Raw genomic sequence first — 25,901 nt, 5'->3', positions numbered from 1 at the left:
GACACAAAAGTATTAGTATTTTTATGCCATTTTCAATGTGTAAAGAACGCCAGAAGTTACAAAATCAGCGCTGGGTGATTGAATCAGCATTTTGCATCTTGGATGATTGGCAGATCAATATTCCCGCCAAAACACGGCGACAACAGATGCACGAAGTTATGACAGAAAGTATCGGGTTACAGGTTTTCCCGCGCGCGGGAATCTGAGACCATCACTGGTAACTGATACCTTCAAACAACTATAAACACTGACTCAAGCTAAACTGTTACAGGGAGTTACTATTGCATGTTCGTTCGTTCTTGGAACTAATTTCTAACATCATTGATTTGTGCATGATTTCGTCACCTCCATGCATGTCAAATTACACCTTGCAAAATTTTTTACTTTTATTACATGATACAGCGTGCAATTTTTACAGCATTTATTGTAAACTACTCGACCCTTCTGTGGTGTTCAAACAGGAAACAACGTTAACCTTTAACAGCTACAAGAACAGGGCGACTGGGGACACTTCGATTGGTTGATACACGTTTCTCAGACCGTTACTGGCGCCCAGTTACTTTTACAGTTATTTGTACAACATTCATTGCATGTTATCCGAATAATATGTAATCTCTACACAGGAAACAACCTTTAACGGGTACAAGAACAGGGCTTCTTTAGTGACTGCCGACGCGAGTACCGCCTCCCTGCGACTGAATGATACCCGGTTTTCTGATAACGGACAGTTTGAGTGCCTGGTCGGGGCCTTGGTGGGGTCTGTACCGCAGGAGAGCACAACCAACATTGATCTCACTGTACTCGGTAAGTCTTAATTTTATTTTATTAATAAGCTACTTGACTTACTTTTGTCTTGCTCGGTGTAAAATTTCGATATGAAATCAATGAATTAGTTATAAGTTTTTTCTACGCTTACGTGTTGAAAATGTTACAACGTGTTTCAGTTATAAGGTATCTCTTTGTCAACAAGGTGACAATACCTTTGCTCTAATTTGGAACATTTTGAACATTTACAAACTTCAGTCTGCAAGCCTAATAATTTTTGGACACAAGGATCAGGGCTTTCACTCTAAACTTGTTTCCAATCACTTTTTCCTCAATTTTTCTCGAGAAATACCGAGTTTTCGCATGGTCGGATCAACTTATATATATTTCTTTAAAAAGTTTAATGGTTTCAATGTTTTTTAACGCACACATTCTTTTCCTCCAGTCGCCCCGAACGCACCAAAGATCACCGGCGACTACAACGAAGCCAGCGGACACCTGAACCTAACCTGCACGGCGCGGCACGGCTACCCCGCGGCCAACCTGACCTGGTACCGGGACGGGGCAGCAGTCCCGGCGGGGAGGGTCGCCGTCTCGCCCGACCAGCAGGGCTACCAGGACGCGAGGCTCAGCGTCAATTTTACGGTCTCGGCCAACAGCTCGGGAGCGGGGACGGTCATCTACAGGTGTGATGCCAGCCACCCGGCGTTAACTACCGCCTTGCAAGCGTCAGGGAAACTAGGTAATTACTTTTATATAAAGTTCTTTATACTCTATTAAATTTCTAAATTGCGCAAGTTTTGTACATATTTGTGTATATAAAATTACGCGTGTGTGTGTGTGTGTGTGTGTGTGTGTGTGTGTGTGGCTGAATACCTTTTATCTATTCATTACTAGCTAAACAACAAAATGAATAGACATATTACATGTTTATAACTAGATAATTGGTACACGTTTGGCATTATAAAACAGATAATCCACTCATACGTTTTTACAAAAAATTACTTCTTGTAATATAAGTTATTCTTGTTTTATAGATAACGTTTCATAATATAGCCACAAATGTGTATGCCAGTATATTATGCCATATAGATTTTTTTACTATATTTCCTTACTTTTTGTATTTTCATATGGTGTTAATATGTGCCATATCCCTGAAGAAAAAAATTAAAAGAAACATTGTCATAAAGTCAAAAGTAGGAAATGACTGACGTAAAATATTTAGATACCAAATCTATACTAAGTAAAATTTTCCTTTTTTATAGGACCTCCAATTGTCAGAAACATCACCACATCGCCGGCCAACGTCGACAATCTCATGGCGTTCGATGACGTCACCCTGACATGCGCAATAGAAGGCGGGCTCGTCCTGGAGCCGACCTGGCGCTGGACTAGGGAGGGTGGGTCTCTTCCAGACGGCGCGGTGGCTGACGGGAACAAACTGAAGATTGTCTTTGCCTCTCCAAAAGACGGAGGAACTTACATCTGTACAGCTTCTAACGTCTTGGGGTCGAGTGGTGCCAAGAAAAGATTGCAGTTTAAGGGTGAGTTTTATATCATAATAAGATGTTGCTCTCTCCTGACTCACTCACTCACTCACTCACTCTCTCACTCATTCATTCACTCTCTCAATCTCTAACCCACTCACTCATTACTCACTCACTCATTCACTCATGTTGTTATCAGGGTCATTACACATTTATTTGTTGAAAACGTTATAATTTTTTTTTCATTATTCCAGAGCGACCGCTTATAAGAGAGCCACAGAAACAAGAGGCAACAGGTAAGTTCTATGTTTCGTCATGTGTTTCGATGCATATGCAATGCTTTGAAATACTTAATCATTCTTAACAAAAGAAATAAAAAATGTCATTAATTATCAAAATATATATGAATGTGGAAATGACAGAAAATTTTAAATTTGAATTTAAATTAGAATCATTGATAAGAAGGTATAAGAAATATTGTCTACATCTAGGTCTTCCCGGTGAGTACACGCTGCTGATTGTCCTGGGTGTGTTTGCCGTGCTTGGAGCGTTTGGCGGAGCCGCATACTACGTCCGCAAGAGGAGGGACAGCAAGGACGAAGAAGGTAAGAGTTCACAAAATAAAGCTCTGTTATCTTTAGAACTAATGATACTGGTCGTTCAACAAAAGCCGTCGAAGGGTAGGGGAGCCTTGAAAAAGTCTGATCAGATTCAGGCTATTGGAGACTTTTTTGCACACACCTAGCGGCCCAGGCAAGAACTCCAGTCTTGAGAAATGCAGCAGAAAGATTTTCAGAACATTGGTGAGCAGTGTAACAAGAAAACTTCTGTATTCTCCTGCCTTATCAACATAGCCAGATTATGTAGACAGAAACAACATATACTGTATGACTGTAGAGATATTGCAACAACAGTTAAGTATTGATATAACAAGAAAGTTTTAATTTTACGAATGAAAGATGACAACTTTTTTTACAGCACCTCCCGATGCAGAAGGGCCAAAGGAGGTCGTGGGTCCGCGTGGTCTAGAAAAAGGTAAGCGACTGTTTCCCCCTACCTCTGTCTTCATGCAGTGGTTATGCTATCTTTTTAAGCTTTCTGTTATTGACTATCGTTGTTATTGGTAGCTTGTATAATAATTCCAATATATCAAATATGAAGAAGTGTTAACAGATCTTGTATCAAGCTTTGTATTTAATGAAGTATTAGGATAAAAAATTGTCATGTCTTGACATTAAATTATATCAATGAATTTTTCTTCAGAAGTACCTGTGGTTCCCGTGCCCCGCGAGAGACCACCACGTCCAATCCAAAACGGTACGTTCTTGTTGCAATAAAAATACTCGGTTCAAACTTCGGTTTCTACTTGCAACGTTTTGTTATGTTATCAAGAAACAAAAAATAGAGAGAAAAAAACGGTGTGTACATTTAGATATGTAATATTTCAATTTTTGTTTCTTTAGAACCTACAGCTCCACCAAATCACCAGGGGAGACCGTCGCCTAGCAACCGAGCAGGTAATGAACTATCGCATATTTCTATGTTTGATGATTTAATGCCTTAGTGTTGAGGCCAGCAGCGACTGGGCCTTGGTTCTCTCCATAAGATACTTCCAAGTAGCACAGTCTTCTATTTCTTTCAAATTTTATCCTGCGTCTTTTACATTTTTATCTTTTTAAGCACTTGTGAAGTTTTCCCTGGGTTTTTAGCTTGCTAGATCTAATGGCTTCGACAATGGGTCGTCTGCAGTGAATTAATTTTAACGATAATAGTCCTCCGATGTTAGCTAAAAGGCAGAGAAGATAATTATGAAGATATGTAAGCTGGTCTGACCTTTACTTCTTGTATCCACAGGGGTGACCTTCGATGACCGAGAAAGAGGCTACGACAATCCGATCTCCAGTGCAGATGAACTGACTGTATAATTTTGACGATTTTGAACACGTTTTTATTGTGAAAAAAAAATCACGTTGAGACACCCAATCTGCACTAAGAGTAGACTTTTTTTCTAAATTTGATTTTGTTGTATAAAGACATACAGCCTGGGCTACCTATCTAGTCAAACGCTATTGCAGGGCTAGCTCTAGCGACTGACGAATGTATAATATGCAATACTAGCGGTAACAAGCCACATATAAAGGCATTGACATGCAAAGCAAATTGTATTGGAAAAGGTGGTATATATAGGGTATGCTTCTAAGTTTGGTGTGCTGTTAAAACTGCAGGCTTAGTGCTAGGATACAATAGAAATAGATTTAGCTCAAGATTGTAATGTTATAACTCTATTTCACTTCTGATACGGTTGATCATGAACTGTAAGATTACAAGGGAAAATCTTTCATTAAAGAGATTTAGCAAAGAAACGTTTTGGATTGTTTTTTTTTTTTCAAATAAAAGTCCGAAATCTTTAACACATGAATCATGCATGTTCAAATTGATGGCCTGCAGTACAAGCACATTCTGCTAGATGCCGCTTGTGATTGGTGCAGACCAATTTCATGTGAGCAGGCAGTGGACCTAACTCTTTAACCCTCAACAGTACACCTTCCCGGACTGATTAATCTGTACACCTGGGGTCCGCGCGGACCCCAGAGCAGTTTTTTGCTAATTTTTAGAAATTATCAACATGCTACCAGCTCAATTGTTTTGCAAACTGATGTGGGAACCTCTGTGTCCACATTACATACAAAAATCATACATTTTGAACTTTTTCTATTTTTTGGTGAAGAAAAGAAGACAAGAAGAAATACCCGATTTTTAAACCATTTCAGACTGAAGGGGCTTTTGAGGCCCAACTTTGATCTCAGATAGCGGCTAAACGGCTTGCGCTAGAAGTATCAAATTTGGAGACCTTTCCTAAAATGTCTCTGGAAAAAAGTTCATATTAGTTTTATACTAGTAAGTTGATATTTTTTTGTGTTGCCATGGCAACGGGTAGTTTTTTTGAAAATAGAAGTAATTTTGGTTTAAACATAAAAATTTTCTGAGTTTTATATAAAATTACACTTCTTTTCCAACATTAATAACATCTTACATAATTAAATATAAGTTAAATCATTTAATATACATAGAATATGCTAATTTGATGACGTCATTGGTCAAAATCCAATATGGCGGACTATATTATTAGCTCTGACGTCATATGACGTCATAATTACACCAAAGTTATCAAAATTTAATTCTATTACTACACCATTCTCTGAAAACTTAGTAGACATACGATGAATGCATAAAAACATATAAAAACGGAAATAAGGTAATGTATAAGAACGCCATTATGATCGAAAGCCGGCTGGGGTCCGCGCGGACCCCAAAAGAAAATCAGATATAATTTTTTTTATAAATGGTAGAAACGGAGTTTTCTGCACTGTATTGAGAGACAACTTTGTGGGTGACAATTACCTAAAATTTCAGAAAAAAATCTTTAGAAACAAAAAAGATATTACAGAATATATAGTGCTGGGGTCCGCGCGGACCCCAGGTGTACTGTTTAGGGTTAAAGGGTAGGTCGAAAGGCACAATGTAAGAAATAAAATGACATATACAATTTTGAAAGTGCCGTTGTTTTAATCAGACTTTTACTTTGTATATGACAACATCTATGGGGGAAACTGTTCTCTTAATAATGAAAGCGATAAATTTTAAACTACATTGATGTCTGGAAGCAACGCGAAGACAGTGACTTGCCACTTAGTTGATAAATGATCCTGCTGTTTACTGTAAAATTGGAAACATCGACTTTCCAGTTTAGCTGCGGCGAGACCATCCTTCAGAGAGACGTGAGTGCTCAGGTGGACAGTCTCCCGTCTTACGGTCGGCCTGGACTCAAGGAAGCGTCTTACTTCACATTTATCAAGACTGTCATTTGGTTGAAGAAGGGAGGTAAGACGTGCAGGGCATAAGTAGGCAATCTTTGGTAGTAAGGAAGAGAATAAAAGGGGCTGGCTACTTCCAGGCGCGACAGTTAAGACTTAGCAAAGCCGGGGGGCGGTATAGACTTCAGGGAACTTTGCTGACGTCATTTGCTGACGTCATTACTCAAAAGGTCACGTGCTTTTAAGTGATGAGCTCTTTGAACCAGAAGAAGACTGCAGTGTGAAAAGAAGAAGTTAAGGTGAGTTTTGTTGTGTTGTGTTGTGTTGTGTTGTGTTGGAACGTCTTATTGTTGTTTGCAATATTGACTTTGCCCTCTTGCATACTAGAGCAACCAAAGTTGGATTTCGTTAATTTTATATGATTAACATGAAAAGGATATGGTGTTTAAAGACAAGAAAAGAATTTAAACTTGAAGGATTTCTTTGTCTATTGAATTCGTTGAGCGACGTGTAAAACATTTGGTCGTTCAATCCTAGCCTCTGGTATAAAGGAGGTGTAAAGGGTTTCAAACCTATGGAGTAATAATATATTCTGTAGTGTTGTATACAGTGCCTCTTAGCCACGTATAAAATAATTACTAAGTAACCATCTCTTGCATGATTTCAAAATAGTTCATTTTTCAAATCATATAATTACCTGATTTTGCTTTTAACCTTTCCTTTACCAGAAAATGCAGGAACTATGCGACTCTAATTGCGATTTGCCTACCAATCATGCATTATATAATTATCATGCATTACACATAAGCGGAATGACGGCCCCTAATAGCTGTTATTAACCACTAATAACAACCATATAACTGCGAACAAACTACCATATAAAATGTAATGAGTCTCCATTTAATAAGGCAATTACATTATTTGCTTGGCATTTGAGTAAAGCACAAAACACCCGCTTGTGCTGTCTGTTCACTTTGGTAATACAGAGGATCAGTTCATTTATTGTACGTGGTAATTAGAAGAAGAATTACATAGCTTAATCGTACACTAATGGCTGACATTACGACTAATTAGAATTGCTCATTAAAGGTTATAATTTGTAATTAAAATTGTCATAACTGTGCAAGAGACATCAACTGTAATTTTATTCTATTCCTTTGACTTGGTTTCCTCTGTAAGTCATTTAAAAAATGTCAGCCAAATCTTAATGAAACTCATCACTCATCAACAAGAAATATGGCGAGAAAAATTACTTTGATTTTACTTATTTTACCGTAACAATTTTTAACATAGAAATGTAATTCTAAGGCCCCCCTCAAAGAAAATAAAACCTCCGTGTTTTTTTCAATCACTTTGCTCCATTACTTCTTTGCTACTCTAGGTTAGTGCCTCTAACTATAGGCTTGTGACGACTTAAGTATTTTACTGGTAACTGCATCTGAAGCGAAAAAAAATGAAACCTTGGTAAATTCATTCATCATTTTGATCTATTACTCCACCAACGTGACGTTTCGGACCGTCGAGTAACCACAAAGAAAACATCACTCATCTCCTACTGATGTATTACTTTTACTCGCCTTGTTTTTAATACAATCCGATCTCCGTTAAACCAGGAGAGATATATGAAATTGGACACGGTACCTGAGACCAGGTAATAGATAAAATGGATGTCTTATTTATCGTGATTCTTTCATTGAGTGTTAGTGGAAAGTTGGTGGAAACCATTGGTTGTACTTGCATTGCCATGATGAAACTTGTAAATCCTGTTCTACTTTCTATATAATATTATATATTAAGCTTAAACCTTTAACTAAATGGTGTCTTTCAGAGATATAGAAAAGAGAGAGTCTATTGTATCATTTTAGTCACCACCATAAAAGATATTATGGATGTTCACATTCGCTTCGTTAAGTTTGTAATGTACCCTACTTAAACGTCTATTAGAGCTTGTCGGGCATTTTTACTAGACCTAACAAAGCATAGGTCGTTGGGGTTACGAATAATAGTTAGTAATATTATATGAACTCTTTTCAATCACCACAGCACAAAAGTAAGAGTGAAATTATGGAACAAAAGACCTTCTATTGCTACTATTTTATTATCTCAATTTCGGACTTCTCCATTCAGGGAAGGGTCTCTTACCCTCATACATACTTCCTGGTACAATACAGCAATGTCACACTCCAGTAAGATGAAGATTCCTTTCAGCTTTGGTTCTTTGCAATTGCTTTTATGATGTCTGTCTGGATTCTAGTTGTAAAAGACTTAGAGACAATGTGACCACTGATCACAATAATATAAAATACAGTAACGTTAGATCTACATTACAAGTGGATTAAGGACGGCATGTAGTGAAATAGTAGACTTTGGCTAATTAGAAAGGAAGGTCGTAACTATAGCTTTCTCTCATAAACATTATTTCTCGGCGTTAAAGGCTTATAACTGATGTGACCACAAGATGGAAAAACCATGAAACATTTTAACGTTGCATTAGGAGTACATTAAGGACTGCATTTCGTTCACCCTTAAATTTTAGCAAATTAGCAAAGTAGGTCGTAACCATAGCTTTCTTTCATTAACATTACTTACCTCTAATAGAACATATTTTGTATGTGGGCTACAGATAATGCCCTTTTATGATGTCTGTCTGGATTCTTGATGTACAGGACTTAGAATTGATACAATGGCAAGATGAAAATAACATAAAATACTTCAACTGTAGTTTTTTGCTAATTAGAAAGATAGGTCGTAACTATAGCTTTCTCTCACAAACATGCCTTACCTTAAATGCACCGTATTTTGTATGTTGGCTACAGATAATGCCCTTCGTGTGCCCCTGGTCCGTCAGTCATACAGAGCACTTTAATGGAAATGCACGTCATGTTCCATTTGTAACACATGCTCATGTTCCATCTGTACAACATGTGCCAAGTCACAATGGTACTCATCTCATATAATCCACACAGGTACTTCTGATATGTTTTCTTTTTAAAGGCATTCAATGCGATTTCATGGCAGCAAAACTGGAAATATTCCGAATAAGGCAATCTTTGTGATATTGACACATACTGCTGCACATTAGCACATTTGAGTCAGTATTTCATACTTCTGGCTTTTTAAACTGCAGAAGCAAGCCCCAGGGCCCTTCCAGTGACCATTCTAATTTTGGTAAATTTTGCTCCATGAGGGTCAATATACATTGGGATAGAGTTGTTTCAACTCAGTATGAAGATAAATGACCAGAATATTGGCTTTGAAAAAAATTGGGCTTTCAAGCCCTTAAAACTGCACTGGACGCCTTTAAAACCTGTATATTTTTGTGAACGATACTGCTAATGATTTTTGTGAACGCGTAGACATTATTTGCAAATGTTTGCCAAGGTTGCTAGGGTTATTCTCAAGGTCCAGTAAACCGAGTTCCTTGCTTTGATCCTGTTACAAACGACGACTAAAAGGACTCATCACGACTTGTAAAATGATACATATTAATGTCATGGATGCTGTGTACGCCCCAAAATTAAAAAAAATGTTTTCTGAGTTTTCTGAAAGCTTATACAGTGTTTACAACTGTTTGTGAAGGTTGATAGGGTTATTCTCAAGGTCCAGTGAGCCGTGTTCCTTGCTTTGATCCAGTTACAAACGACGGTTGAAAAGAATCATCACGACTTGTAAAATGATACATATCAACCACATGGAGCTGCCGCACACCAGAGCTAACGAGTCAACTCTGCACGTCCCAAATTTTGCTAAATTGGTATCAAACTACAGCCTGATAGACTATCGTTGTAGCAGATGTTGCCAAGGCAACAGCCTGCAGGATCTCAACCAGAAATAATCACAGTGATGGGTAGGAATCCTGCTGTAGCTTAGCTGTACTAAAAAACTACCGTGGAACCCCCAGTTGATTCCCTCTAGTAGAGTGGAGCTTGTTGCCACCAAGCAGTTGGGGCATCATCACTAGGCAGCTTTAAACAACTCCTGAAATTAAATGTGCAAATATTGAGTGTAACAAGTCGTTCGGTGTGATATAGCTAGCTGCCGCCGCGCCGCGTGCCTGTGAAGCTGGTGTGTGTTACGCCGAAGGGCGGTTATACCTGCTATACAGATACGGAAAGAAATACCAGAAGCCTCGCGCAGCTTGCTATATCGGCAACCCTGGGCGGCTGCCAGGACTTCACGCCAATTGCCCTTGGTGGATAAGGAACGACGTTCTAGCTGGCTGAAGATCAAGCAAGGGGTTCACAGGGATTCACATGTGGAGAGACACGCAAATGGCTTGGAAGGAGAGCCTCTAGGCGGAGTTGCAGGTTGATAATCACTCTGGCAATCGTTAAACGCTTTTGAAGCCCGAACCGGATCTGTAGAGTTACGTGGGTGAACACTGGGGAGGTGACACCGGATTCGCAGATTTGGCGGGTGAACGATTTGGACGCGACACCGGCGCCGAAGGTTAGGTGCGTGATTAAAATGGCTGTATGTCTTATATGGCAAGCAAAGAGGTACGGTGGTGTCGTCGCTAATTAATAGTTTGTGCTTGATTATATTTTATGCATGCTATAGTGTCGTTGACATGACTAGATTATTCTGTTTTTAAATGCTATTTACATTTTGCTTTTATGGTGGGCAAGGAAAGGTGTATGGTCTTCTTTGTTAATTAATGTGTTTGTTAAACATCATAATTAATTCATGTTGCGGTGTCATTGGCATCTCTGGATTAGGTTAGTGTACATGTATGTTGTGTGTGTGTGTGTCATTTGGTGGGCGGATGCGTTATATCGTGTCTTTTAATTTACTGGTTTAAGCACTTAGCTGTAATAGAACTCAAATTAATCTCAATTATGGGACGATTAAGTTAATATCGAGGGCTATCTTTCTGCATGTATCATAATTATTATGTCCTCCTGCACGTCCGGCCATTGCAGCTCAACATGTCCTGGATTCTGTGTACAATTTTATCTGGTTTTACATTACATATCCCATGTAATGTGATATGATCTGGATCGATATACGTGATGGCATATTTGTCAATATCATTGATTACCACTCATGCGGTAAATGTATTTTGTATAGAATTTCATTTGGTGTTATTTTACCTGATTGAATTGCTTTGGGCAGATGTCAATAGATTCCTAGTCAAGTTGTGAAGCAGTTTCATTTAGACCTACAAAGTATTGCATGTTGTTCGACAATTTGAATAAGTTCGCCATTTATAAGTTTGCCATATATATATATATATATAGAGAGAGAGAGAGAGAGAGAGAAAGAGAGAGAGAGAAAGAGAGAGAGAGAGAGAGGCGTAATAGGGAGAGAGAAATAATTGTTTTATTTCAGACTCGACGGCTTCTAGAATACCTACCCATATAAAATATCAAGTCAAATATGTACAGATGTATATCAATAATATTTCATAGAAAGCCTGTTGTTGTTCTCCAACTCACGTTTTACCGTGGCTCTTTTTTGTGCATTTTTGCCTTGACCTAACTCAAGAACAGCTGAAAAGCGTTTATACATGTATGCTAATGAGGAACGTCTGGCAGAACATTACCGGGTAAGCTGTTGGGACCACAGGGAGAGCATTAGGGTTGTCAGGTTGTATCTATGTCTGCATTTGAAGGATCTAAGTAAGAGGCCCCTGTGGCGGCACTAGAGCTTTGCCATCTGCGGCAGCTATTAGCCAAGAACAGTTCACAAATTGCTAAGAATCTGACATTGTTATTCAGTTTGGGTCTTGTAAATTAGCCACATACAGACTTTTAAGAAGAATTGTACACGCACTGTAAATTTGTTTTGTGAAATGGCTGTCACCGTTGGCTTGCTTACATTTTGTAGGCACCAGCACTCATGTCATAGTTTTAAAGCTTCCACAATATTAAATCAGCAACAAACTATCTAACTAGGCAATCGCAAGGGGCTCTGTACAACAGTTGGTTCTCACTGCTTGCATCGTTCGAAGATATACACTAAACAACGTTCAACTTATCAACACTAACTTTTAGCTTGCGTGGGTGAAGTAACTCCAGGATAATATAGTCTTTGTTGACCCCAATCAATAAATTAAGTTTCCGTCTGAAACCAAAAGTATTTTCTTTGAGAAGTTATCCATTACGTTCAGCAAACATATTCCAGGAAAATGAGGAAATTCTTTGAAATATCATCCATAACACTTTCCAGGAATCCATCAATGAGATGACAGGCTGTCTAGACGCTTGACCGACAAGGTCATTATTTTCTGCATATTCATTGCACAATCTTTCAAAGTCAAAGTTCTGATTGAAGCTTTTAGATGTAAAATCTAGTACTCCAGACCTTTGTATTATCATTAATATTGCATATTTAATAGAATTTACATCTTTGATCAGAACTTTGACTTTGTAAGATTGTTCAATGAATATGCAATATTTGAAAAAAATTACGGTTCACTACGGCCATCAAAGACGTTCCTGGAAAATAATGCTTTTTCAAATATTATCCATTACATTTTCCTTGAATCCATCAATGAGATGACAGGCTGTCTAGACGTTTGACCGACAATGTCATTATTTTCTGCATATTCATTGAACAATCTTTCAAAGTCAAAGTTCTGATTAAAGCCTTTAGATGTAAAATCTATCACTCCAGACCTTTGGATTATATTGCATATTTGATATATTTTACATCTAAAATCTTTAATCAGAAATTTTGGAAAGATTGTTCAATGAATATACAATATTTGAAAAAAAATTGCGGTCCACTACGGTTATCAACGACGTTCCTCGAAAATAAGAAAATTCTTTGATATATGATCCATTACATTTTCCTGGAATCAATTAATGGTGACAGGCTGTCTAGACGTTTGACCGACAAGGCCATTATTTTCTGCATATTCATTGAACAATCTTTCAATGTCAAAATCAAATTTCTGCTTGAGGCCTTTGACTGTAACATCTATTCCTCCTTTGAATTAAATTTGTTCAACACCGAAGTCTCTTACATGACTCGTCAAGTGCAAGACTACTTTCTTTAAATGACTCCCTCTATTATAGTGCCGAGTCCTAGATTGCTGACAATCAACCAAAATCGCCCAAATCAAATGTGGGGTCGTGTGGTGCAATGGCAGCGTGCGCGGCTCGGAATCAAGAGGTCCCGGGTTCGAGTCCTGACATGCCACCGATCTTGTACCCTTGGGAAAGGCACTTTACACGACTTTCCCCACTAGACTCAAGTGAAAATGAGTATTGTCTGTCCATTATTTGTTTCTATGTGCGGGACACAACACCAGCAACAGCTGCCTCTGCTCCGCGTGTATTGCATTGTTGCAATTTCAATAAAATAAAAAATAAAAATAAATAGACATTGGGGATTTGGGTTGAGGAAATACGTAAATTTTAGTTATCCATAAGTCCTCCCAAAGTTACATGGCAGCCCCAAACATCTTACCAGTACCTTTTTAGGATTTTTTTTGAATATAGAAAAATAATTTCATGTAGGGTCTTTTTCAAAGTGAGGAGTTCATATAAGGTGAGGGTACAACAGTTGCCTTTTTTCGAGGTCATGTGGCAAATCGAATTATAAGCAACAGCTAAAATAGATTATTTGTGACCTTTTCCAACATCTTGCCATCTAGCGCCTGCAGGTCGCTTACGTATAGAAGGCACGATAGCAGCTGCAGCTGAAAATGCCACATAGTTCACCGCTTGGCACTTTGACAGACACATTGCATTGCTTTTTTTCTCAGAAAGGTCTTTTCAAATGTCAAGAGCCGAAGTACGTTCAATGGCCGAGCAGAGAAAAAAAAATGCAGTGGTTCGTACAATAATGCTTTCTTCAATATATGCAATATGTTTTAGTCATTTTTTTCTTAAACGGCACTTACTATTTCAACAGTATTATTTGGTGAGAAGTCTCTAAAACGATGCACAAATATGTAACTCTACTTGGTGCAAGTATTAGTGATTTCTGTCATTTCTAATTAAACCAGCAAAGTCTTCCCATATGGTCATCATCTAACAAAGAACCGAACCACAGAATATCCCATCTTGCTGTATAGCTGGTATAAATAATCTTGTACTAAGGAAACCTAATCTCTCGCCATATTATATCAAAGTACAAAAGCCTTGTCCCCAATTCATTGTGGATCTTCTTGCCTATCTGTAAGCAGCTGGTCACTGTTTTTGTCCCACGAGAGTAAATTAGAAGAGAACATGAGAGCTGGAGGGAAACACATGGCCTCTACCTGCGCTAATCATTCACGCTGTCACCCTTTTGAAAATCATTTTCAGTCCGCTGCCCCTATGATGTTATAACATGGCATTATAGATGAAAGAAGCTCCAATATGGGAGAAGCACATTAAAAAACAACTTAATTTTGAACGGTCCCCGGTTTATTCCTTTAGAGTTAACTGTAACATTATGTCAACCGCCCAAAATTACATTTTAGCAAACGTTTTTAATTCTATTTGTGTCCTTTTCATCTTGGGTGGGGAATGCGTACTCTCGCTTTATCGATTCAACTTTGTTTTTTTCTTTCACATGTATTCTTCGTTAGTGTTTTGCATTGTTTAGTATTATTAGTATTATTAGTGGCGGCGCTAACATAAGTTACGTAACTTGAGCCCGTCGTCACTGTGTCCTGTACCCTAATTTTGTTTACTGTATGCTGAATTTAAAATAAAGCACATTAAAGACCGTACAAAGAAAGTGATCTGTAAAATAAATGACAGAAATACGTCGATGAAGGTTAGACATCCAGGTAATACGATACGCCAAAAAACAGTTACTCAAGCAACTGGATATGATTTTGAAAACGTCAGACGTTTCAGCTAGTATCCACTAGCTTTCGTCAGTGACTGAGAGACCAGAGGGGAAAGCAGGTTTATAAACACAACCTATTGATTGATATGCAAATAAAGTGAAGACAAATTTTTGGAAGTTCAAATTTACAATATTTCCCTGCTTGCAGAAAGAAATCCATCTAATTTTGATACGTCTGTTCAGAGGATGGTGCGCAGCTTGTTCTTGTTAGTCCATCGCTTTTCTCTCATGTTTCACTCCCTGAAGAAAAAACTCGATCCCTTCATATGTGTTTTGAAGCGTCTTTTCAAAGGATGGTGTACAGTGTTGTTCATTTATCTCTCTCTCTGATGTAAATTTTTGGCGGCTTCATCACGCAGCTCTTTGTTGTCGTCGTGACCCAAGTTTTCAGCCTCTCATTAACCATAATTATACGTTGTCAGGATCAAACACAACGATGGATGTTCTAAATTTGTCAGGGGATGACAGTTAACAAGATGGTACACGTGTCCGGTCTGATACTAAATTTTCACCAAAACAACAGCTCAAAGACTGATTTTTTCTGGGTCCCATCTAAAAATGATAGCTGGGCAACTGTGATCGGGCCTGACGGCTTTGATCATTGTCCTTTCAACTCTACATCCTGCCCGAGCTTTCTGACGTGTATATAGAACACTGGTGATTATAAGTAATCACGATAAGGTATGATCTAGTGCTGTGGAACACTGCTTACCAGGACAGTGCATTGGTTAGTACCTTTTTCTATCTCTCTGCAATACTTTATCTACGTATTCTGCAATATCTACCCGATTGTTGACATGTGTTCGTGTTTGTTTTAGTATAAAATCTACAGCTATTGAGAGTAGGAATGGGGCTTGAAATGGTAGGATGTCCCTACATCTTATTTAAATTCACTACTAGCTTACTACCTTACTTGCTTCCGTTTTCCTGCCCGTTTTATTTTTCATTTTAACATCCGTTACATAACCTTGCCTGTTTCCAGTACCTATTGTACTCGGTGATGCATATCAAATTGTATTTTGCTGAACTATGTCAACTTTAAATATTGATTATAATTGTTTTGTACGAAAGTTTTGTACGTGTATTTTGCTGCGACCTAAAAACGTCACACCAAAAAAAAAACTCACACCAAGACGGATGAAAAGGTCCAAATGTTAATCCTAGTTCAAAAACTATAGGTTTATCTGAATGCAGAACCAATCCTATCTTGACTTCGTGGAAGTCAAAGTCAGTGGGGGGTTACTGGCAGGCCATTAATCAAGCTGCAGTCTCGCATTGACAGAGGTCACAGAGCAGGGGTGACCTCATCATTAATCCAACCTCCCATTCAGAACAGAATCGATGAAAGGAATCTCAGAATACTTTAATGAATACTCGGAACAACAATGGAGCCACTGACATAGGAGTAAACCTTGTTAGAAGACGTGCAGAGGTTGGCTAAATTAGAAAATACCAACATTGTCTCGGTTAGTTCAGGTTTTGCATACCAGCTTTAGTATTTCTTGCCATTGGTATCAAATTATATGACGTAAGAAAAACTATTTTGGTTAACTAACTCGAAGTGGAATAAACCTAATTTTCATGGGCAACAGACTGCTACTACGGAAGAAGAAAAAATAGCTTGCATCTGTATCTGCCATTAAAAATTTGAGGTGAAAAAATGTATTTTGCATGATATGGTATTCTGTGGGGGTTTTGATATGTTTTTATTCTGCTTTTATTCTGGATTCTGTAAACAGTGACAGCGTTTTGTTCTGATGATAAAAGACAATTTTTTCTTTACTATTCAACGCGGGTACCCAGACTACACCTGCGGCAAATTGTACTTCCGTAAACAGTGCAAGTGCGTAATTGTGTTTCTAGATAATTCGTTCTGATGAACCCAACCAAGCGCTACCGTAAGAAAGTAGCCTGGAGCTTTTATCATAGCCCACTGAGATATATACGTATCTAATAAGAATTGCAGTTATTAACTCTCCATAATAAACGTTAAGAGGCTGAAGCAATTTATTTTGATGAAAAAAGAAGAATCTAGGACTTTAATGGCATCCAGTAAATTGCTTCACAAAATAAGAATGTCTGAATGCCAGAAGATGAGTATCCCTCTGGCGGTTATTAAATAGAAGAAGCGTACCCGCACGACCTTTTTGTCGGTCATTGCGTATTCTTGGCAACCTTCCACAGTTGGCAACAGGCAGCCACAGACAGAATACTATCTGTATCTGTATAGCCGGCATAACCGCCTTTCGGCGTAACACAGCCACTACTGTCGTCTTCACTAACACAAATCTTTCATTCGCATCTTCTTCCTCATGCTTGTTGCAGGATGCGCAGCTGTGAAGAGTAAAGGGTGAACAAAGACGTGGATGAAAGAAGCTGTGACGTCAGAAGGACCAGATGATGCTGTTTGCGAGATGCCTGATCTTCAGTCTTGGACTCGTCGTCATCTATGGTAAGGCCCTGTAACTATTGATGCTATCAGATCTTCCAACCTTGCAGATTCAAAGATAACGTAGATTATGTTTTTAACGCATGTCATCTCTCTGTGTAGTACGTTGTTGCGACAAAGCAGATGTGCAAAGTCGATAGCTTTGTTACTCAGTCTGCATAATTTAATTGCAAATGTCTGTTTCTGTACCTTTATGTAATTTGTGCAGGGGCCCTGGAAGATTAGCCCCTTTTGTGGCCAAGGGGCGTCGAAAGGACGTCTAAATAAACTGAAAGAATGATAAAATTAATAATAATCATCATAGCATCATCACCTAATATCATTTCTTACAATTTGAACATCTCAGCTTGTAGTATTAAATGGATCCATGTAGTGGCATATAACTCGTAGACTTGTAGGTGATTGTTTGACGATGTCAGCAACCTCTTATGCAATGTACGCTTATCTTGGCGCCTGTGTGGCTCTATATGCCTCACGTTGCTTCACCTTTGTTACCCGTTGGATTAACGCGATTGAAAAGGTGCTGTCATTCTTGACTTGTCACTTAAAAAAAATTCGCTGGCACAAAAAAGTGGGCTGAATGCCAGATACATACGCCGTTTGCCTCAAAGCATAGCAATGTACAGGAGACAACAAATTGCATATAGTTTTAAAGACAGCTTAATTGTAATATTATAGTGACACTATTGATTAAAGCGTTAATTTCATTGTCGTCAATTTGGCTAAATTCTATAATTCACCCCTCAATCTCATGTATTCTGATGAATAATCAAAGATTTGATATCAATTGCAGATTCTTTTACTTATTTTTTTTTGCATTGTATAGGTTTAAAATTCTTCTCTCTTTTGAATTAAATTTCTGGCGCTAACGTTTTATGTTTTTACAAGTTGCGAAAATTAAAGGAACCTTGCCTTTGTCTTTTTATTTTGTTTTGAAAATAGTTGAACGAGCGGAGTCACTGTTTGAGGGTAAAAAGCTTCTGAAGGAACTGATGAAAAACTACCAGCGGGGGATCCGGCCTGTCGCCAACTACTCCCAGCCAACACCTCTAAAACTGGGAGTGGACTTCCGCCAGATCATAGACCTGGTAGGTTTTTTTTTCTTTGCATCCGTTTTCTTCTGAATCTTTGAACAAGAATGAAACACTTGGTAAAGGTTTACGAGTATTTATGGTGAACAGGTAATTATGGTTTGCCGCCAGAAAAGGAAATATTACAAATAACTTGCTGGATTAGCACTGTCATCAGCTAATTTTGAACTTATAAGTATTGCAATCTGGATACTTTTACCTTAAATAGTATATTTAACACCAATAACAAAGTACAGTACTGTAATAACATGCTTTCTCATGTCAGACTATCAGTACGGTAACAATGTTTGTAAATATAAATGAATTTTTATAAGAGTACCCTATATGCATGCACATGTACATATTATGTCGCAGTCGGCCATTGTACCTGAAATGAAATTCAATTAATTCAATGCATTCTGTTCATTCCATAAAAATTGAAAGTCAAGCTAAGTCATGATGCATTTGATCAGTTCTCGACTGTTTTATAGTAAAAGATATAACAACAAAAGCAACTTTTGTTTCTTCTTGTCGCACAGGATGAGAAGAACCAGATTCTCACTAGTGACATCTGGCAGAGACAGGTAAACACCTCATCTTTGATACTTAGTTAAATACGTAGTTCCCATTAGTTATCTGTATATCTCTGCACTTCTTCTGCACATCTGACAGGTAATGGGACATCAATTAGGTACTTTGTATACGTGCTGACCTGTTAGCGATTTGGTACGTTTTATCTGTTATCAGAAACCCACATTATGTGCATTTGGCAGAAAACAGCTAATGGGGCAACAAAGTACACGCTTTTAGTTATCTTTATGTCTCATCTTTCGGTGGTCCATGGTCTTCTACTGTATTTTAATGGGATGAAACACTATTACTGTAAGACACGAGTGTTCTGTATGATTGCAAAATAAAATATACCCCCCCCCCTAATAGTGCAAAAACATGTCAGACACATTTTATTCTTCTTGAGTTTTTTTATTTATTTTTATTTATTTTTCTTTTTTGCACCACCAGTACTGGAAGGATGACGACCTGAAATGGAACCCTGACGATTATGACGGGATGACCTTCATTAACATCCCGTCTTCGGCAGTCTGGGTACCGGACATCGTCCTCACTAACAGGTAAGACTGCATTTTTCTGTCCTTCTTTGATGCATATCGTCACCACTGACAGGTTAAACTGAAATGCTTTGTCAATCTTTGATGCGTATCGTCTTTACTAAAATATAAAACTGCAATAGTGCCAACGCTCTGCCTTTTTTGATGCATATCACCCTCATTAAAAGGTAAGGCTGCAATGTTTTGTCCTTCTTGTTATGCATTTACTGTTGGTAGTCTTCCTACATGATGCTTACACCATTTTATAGAAGCTTGATGGACAACACTTCTAAATACGCCAGGAATTGGGAACATGAAAACACTGTACTAACATGGACCAATTGTTTTCAGACTGAGAAGTTTTTGTAACCATACTGTTGATAGCTGTAGTGGTAGGATTCCACAGTAGCCTATACTACCGTGCAGTAGCTATAGACTGATACAAAGTTCTCAGCAACTGCTGATAGTTCTTGCATAAAAATGGCTTTTCTGAGTTTTAATAGAGACGATGAACTCTCCTAATCATCCTATGAGAGGGATATATCGTACGTGTAATATGATTTTAATGTGTTCAATAATATTCGTCTGCCAGCCGTGAGTGAAAACTTGCAACCACCTTCCGCCTTTGAACTGCCAACGTAATGCTGTTGGCGGTTGGCAACATCTAATACGTTCTCGAAATATAATATCTGACTCGAGGCCAAGATTTGTGAAACAGGAAACTATGTGGGTAGATCTGACAGGGCAGTAGTTTCCACAATTTGTTTCATGTGGAACTTCCTTACTTTTATGTGGGCGTCGCGGATCAGGATCAAATGAGGTTGCAAGGCGGTGGTGTAATTGGGGTTGTTGACTTAGGTTATGAAGAGCTATGGATTTAAATCCCTCACACACAAAAATGTTGTTTCCTTGGAAAAGTCATTTTACACTAATTTCCGTAGTGTTGACAGCCAAATTATGCAGTCTACATGTAGTGAGTCAGTAATAATTAGTGTTTTAGCAAGGTTCGGAATTGGAACTAAGCTGGAGGCTGTCTAATAATTACGATGTGCTGCGGCTTTCTTTTTGTAATTACTAGTCAAAGGCAACAATTCTGAAACAGGATATCGTGTGGGAAGATCTGACAGAAAAATGGTTTTCCGGGTGTCTGATGTGGATCGTCTTTACTTTAATGCATATGGCACTTGTAAATCTGAAACAGGAAACGCTTTCTCGGGGGCTCTATATGAGTCGTCTTTACTTTTATGTGAGATGAGTATTGCAGCAAGATCAAATAAAGTGGCGAGGTGGTCTTCTAACCGGGGTCATTGACTTAAAACCTGAAGGACCGTTATGAACTAATTTCCTGGCAGGCCCTAATTCTATGCCCTCTTCATTGGTCTTTCTATGGTCTTTTGCACCTCTTTTAGAAAATGAGTGCCTAACTTCCTAACTTTGGTTAAGGGTTACCTCTTGGATAGGATTCAAAGCGTTGGCCTTTCTTCCTAAAGTGGACGTAAAACTGGAGGCTACGGGGTTATATTATGATAACAAAGCGCTACGGTATTCCTTCTGTAACCACTAGTCACAGCCGACAGCTTTGAAGGAGGATATTGTGTGGGAAGATCTGATAAAAAAATAATGGTTTTTGGAGGCGTTTTATGTAAATCGGCTTGTCTTTCATGTAAGAAGATAGGGTCTTCTTCAGATTTCTATTACATTTGTGGCTTTTCCTGGAAAAATGAGGGAACTGACCTAGCTTTCAAGAGAGTTCCTAGAAACAAAATACAAGAAGTTTTTCAGAGTCTAAAAGAAGTACTTCAGAGTACAAAAGAAGTGTTTCAGAGTAGAAAAGAAGTGTTTCAGAGTGTAAAATTGCATTTTACCTAATCGTGTGAAGTCTGACGAAATTTAAACCAAGTTCATTACGTTTTACGATTGAGTAGTTTTGATACATTAATTTTTTTCTATTGTTTATTTTATTTTTCTTTGCATAGTGCTGGCAAGAATCATGACCAACCGGAAACAAACGTCATCGTCAGCCATGACGGGCAGGTCACGTGGCTGGTGACCCGGATGTACAAGAGTTCGTGTCACATCAACACGTACTACTTCCCGTTCGATGAGCAGAACTGCACTTTGACCTTTGCGTCATGGACGTACAGTGGGAACGAGATCAACCTGACTCATGAAGAGGTTTGTTTATGTTCACTGAAGGAAAACATATCGTTTTTGCTGTTTCTTCCCCTCCAAACACTGACCTGATCAATACCCTGAGACCATCTGGTAACTGGTGTTGGGTTACATCATGCTGCAATTTTAAAGCAGGAGGGATTTAGACTGGCCTGTCATTTCAAACATTTTAGATTTGCTTTGCAAATGTTACCTTTCTATTTTTTTTCAATTCATCGCTTAATTTAAATACAAATAGCATACACATCAAGAGAGAGAGAGATCAACATTTTTTACTTTCAATCGATCTAATAGACAAAATCTACTAATGTTGCAAAGTCTTGCATTGTGTCGGTTTTACAAGGAAAGGCATAACATCTTGTTACAATGAATTTTTTCGTCTTTGTCACAGGTTCCGCCGAGCAAGTCCTACTATGTGGACAACGATGAGTGGAAACTGGTGGAGATTCACGTAGAGAGACACGTACAAGGTATGATATCATTGCAATATGAATTTTAATAATTCAGAACAGCTTATCAGGACCTTTTAAAATTTTTCTTTGGATAATGGTAGCTGCAAAAACCTCTTAAACTGATGGCACTACAAAGTAGAAATTTGCCTTTTGTGAAACAGGTGTTTTTTATGCTTTTAGTTGCACATCATCGAATAAACCAAATTATAAATAGTGGTACAAGACCAAAAAGCCTAGTTGTTCCATGTATGTCCACCCTTTAATGAACCTTTTAAGCCACTTTTGATTTTCTTTTAATTCTTAAATTTTCCCTACTTTATTCAAGTGTACGAGTGCTGCCCGGAGCACTACCCGGAAGTGACGTATGTGATCCAGATCCAGAGAAGATCCCTGTTCTACGTCACCAACCTGCTGGCCCCCTGCGCCCTGCTTTCCGTCCTGGCCATCTTCGGGTTCTACCTGCCGTCCGATTCCGGGGAACGAGTGGGGCTGGGGATCACCATCCTGCTCTCGTACTCAGTGTTCCTGCTGATGGTGTCGGAGTGGATGCCGCCCACGTCACGGACTGTGCCACTCATCGGTAGGGTATTTTTTGTTTCTTCTTTACAAACTTCCGAGTGAGAACCAGCTTTTTATGAGAAGCCATATATGTTGATAAAAATCACTCTGTATAATTTTTATCAAAGACAATATAGACCAGCGTGGAACACAGTTTTTTTTCATGTTTTTTGTTGGATTAAGAGTTAAGTATGTACTCCCTTTTTGCAAATCCTGTTCAAATCCCCTGTATTAGATACAAGCTTTTGATGCGATGCATTTTCTTGCAGTTTTGAAGATCGATACATACATATCTGAGATATGTACTGCAATAAGAGTGCGGTTCGACACTTTGTCACAAATCAGAGCTGACAGGTTGGCCACTTTTGCCAATTTGCATTGACGTACAGGAACTGGACCATCACTAATCAAACCGTAATTTGTTTGCGTGTAACCATTAATAAGGACTTATATCATTAGACAACAATTATACTGGAAGGATTGGTCCTATGAGAACAAAAACAAGCTTAATCAACCGTGACTTGTTTACTGCTCAACCAACATTATCCGTCTCATTTCTTCTTTCTAGCACTAATTGCTTCCCTATGGAGTAGTCTTACGCACATCTTAGGGTTAAAAACAAAAACATGACCGAAATTCCAAACGGTCCTTTTATGGTCACAACAACCACAGTTGCTACTTTGAAGTCTTTGTTTTGTATCGTGTTATTCAATCAGAATTCAGTAAAGCGAGTTGCTTTCCACACTATTGCAATTTTTTTTTATCTGATGCACGTTTTCTCGCCTTAACAGCACTCCTTCCTTCCACGCGTAATACCCCCGCGTCCGTTACATAACTGCGTAACATGTCTTACATCATGTATTAGGAAAGGAGATAACTGGTGCATGAGTAAATGGGGGATGTACGGAATTTGTATTCAGCATGGAAGTAGAGTTTTCTTTTCAGCATTGTAAATGACAGAGAAAGAGAGAGAGAGAGAGACGGAGAGAGAGACAGCTAGAGAGATAGAGACAGAGACACAGAGAGAGAGGGGGGGAGGGCGCAATTTATTTTCGAGCTGTTATCAATCAATAAACTAATCAATCAATCACTCAATGCACCAACCTATATATCAATACATATACATCGATATAATTATATTTTAGTACGTTTGGATGTACCTACCGTTAACTGTCTTGTGTCGGTAAAATAATTTCGTTCCATTTACGAAATTGGCAGTTGCCATCCATGGCGCAGCAAATCACTTAAAATAGTCATTTTACAGTTGCGTAACAGAAAATGGCAACATTTGTTCTGATTCTCAATCTATATTGGTGCGTCAGGCTGACAAGTTTTACTTCATTAGTTGCGTCTAAACGCAATCTTGTGACACGTAATTTAGCTGAATTCAATAATAATAAATGGAATAAGGATACGTTTTCTTCAATGCCCCCGTAATATATAAGGGGAAATATCACTGCAGTTGGATTTTAACTTTGTTAGAAAGCTCCCATTCTCGGATTCGTCTTAATTAAAATATCTAATTGATGAAGAATTACTAAAAGAAGACCAAACGTGGCAAAGATTCAGAGCTTGCTTCTTGGATCCACCTCGATGAAAACGACGTATCACTTGATAACGAAGACAACAGAAGACCAAACGAGACAAGATGTAGAGCTGGCTCGTTTAATTTGTAGCTGTACCACTAATAGACTTATGTAACGCACTTTACTTTGGTAGTATTTCATTCTGTAACACACTTAGTATCGACTATTGACTACTCTGCGATAAATTATATGGTCACAGCTGCCAAAATAGATCCAACAATTTTGTGATAGCTGAAGCAGAATTAGAAGTGATTTCAACCTTGCTCTACTTTCCCCTCTAGCTGTCATACTGCAATTATGTAGTGCTACGACTAACTACATCTTGATGTTATGAAATAAAGACTAAATTAACTTCCAACACTTAGATTACGGAATTGAGACTTACCCAAGTTTTGTTTTTATTAAAACAAATCTACCCAACATCTTGATGTTGTTGCTTCAAATAAGCAGTGTAAAGTATGATGTGACAGTAAATCATTTAATAGATAATTTTTTTCGTATTATTCTGTCCTTCTGCAGTGGTGTACTACACCGTGACGATGTTGCTTGTCGGCCTGTCGACCATCATGACCATCGCTGTTCTCAACATCCACCACTGCGCAGCCGACACCACAGAGGTACCCGGCTGGATCCGAAATCTCGTGCTGTCCTATCTCGCGAGACTTTGCCGCATGGAGGTGCCCAAGTCGAAGAACACGCGAACGAACCCTGGCCACCACCAGGTGGAGAACCCGGTCGCCATTTTGAAACTCGATACCCACCACCACAGACGTAGCGATATCGATACTGTTGAGACTGCAAAAGAAACCCCAAAACTCACTCCAAAAGTTGGAGATTGCCGAAAAGAATCGAAGCACGAAACGCCCGTAAGTAGTATCAACGGGCAGCAAATCCACCTTATGGATGCTTTGCAGTCCATTCGTAAGGAAATTTGCATAATAAACGAGAGATTCCATCGCGCGGATTCGGAAAGAGCTTTGGCGAATGAGTGGAAACTTGTTGCTAAGGTGATGGACCGAGTTTTGATGATACAGTTCACGGTGGCTACGGTTCTGACGTGTGTTTGTCTGTTTGCACAGGTTCCAAATATTAACTGGTGAAAAGTCAGGCTGGATTCGTGGGAAAAAAATTAATAAAGACCCATTTGGTTTGTTCAATCCAACATAACAGTTGCTAAAAAATTACTGCATTACGGCCTATCTCTTGCTCAATATGTAAAACCCCTAGGCTAGCTATATTTCTACATGTATATACAAGGTATGACACAGAGAATAGCAGCTGCATTCAATCGCGAAGTTATTCACTCTGTAGTATGCAGACTGAATGGTGGAATTTTATTCAATTGAAGTGTAATACAATTCATGGATATCTTTAGCCAATTAGTGAGTAAGCCGTTGGTTCAGATATTGCACTCCCTGTATAAAGATGCCTTTGTAAATACCTGACTATAAACGCACATTCGCTCACTATCTGTCTCTTTCAACTACAATATATATGTTTGGCTGCTACTAAATGCAATATGTACGTGAAGGATTCCTGTAAAATAAAATGTTACATAATAGGTATATTTCTCTGTAAATAGGTATCTATTTAGATAGATAAATGAGTATGTATAGTAATATACGGATGTCCACTGTAAAGTGCTTTTAAT

The 25,901-nt window shown here is 38.5% G+C and overlaps 2 protein-coding genes across 2 annotated transcripts; both read left to right on the top strand.

Moving 5' to 3' along the window:
• Window positions 1-925: 925 nt before the first annotated feature.
• Window positions 926-2,743, top strand: LOC109472949 (cell adhesion molecule 2-like). Its single transcript, XM_019772815.1, has 5 exons — window positions 926-935; window positions 1,211-1,507; window positions 2,031-2,309; window positions 2,507-2,548; window positions 2,718-2,743. Exons 1-5 carry the CDS (start codon window positions 926-928, stop codon window positions 2,741-2,743), a joined length of 654 nt encoding a protein of 217 aa, XP_019628374.1.
• A 15,546-nt stretch (window positions 2,744-18,289) lies between these two features.
• Window positions 18,290-25,540, top strand: LOC109473065 (neuronal acetylcholine receptor subunit alpha-7-like). Its single transcript, XM_019772972.1, has 7 exons — window positions 18,290-18,394; window positions 18,916-18,960; window positions 19,397-19,506; window positions 21,459-21,657; window positions 22,046-22,124; window positions 22,432-22,686; window positions 24,770-25,540. Exons 1-7 carry the CDS (start codon window positions 18,299-18,301, stop codon window positions 25,348-25,350), a joined length of 1,365 nt encoding a protein of 454 aa, XP_019628531.1. The 5' UTR covers window positions 18,290-18,298; the 3' UTR covers window positions 25,351-25,540.
• Window positions 25,541-25,901: the final 361 nt, after the last annotated feature.

This window comes from Branchiostoma belcheri, unplaced genomic scaffold (genome assembly GCF_001625305.1).
Source record: "Branchiostoma belcheri isolate BF01 breed outbred unplaced genomic scaffold, Haploidv18h27 scaffold29, whole genome shotgun sequence".
NCBI classification, from domain to species: domain Eukaryota; kingdom Metazoa; phylum Chordata; class Leptocardii; order Amphioxiformes; family Branchiostomatidae; genus Branchiostoma; species Branchiostoma belcheri.
The sequence above is the reverse complement of the archived record's forward strand: the minus strand, read 5'-3'. Positions and strand labels throughout refer to the sequence as shown.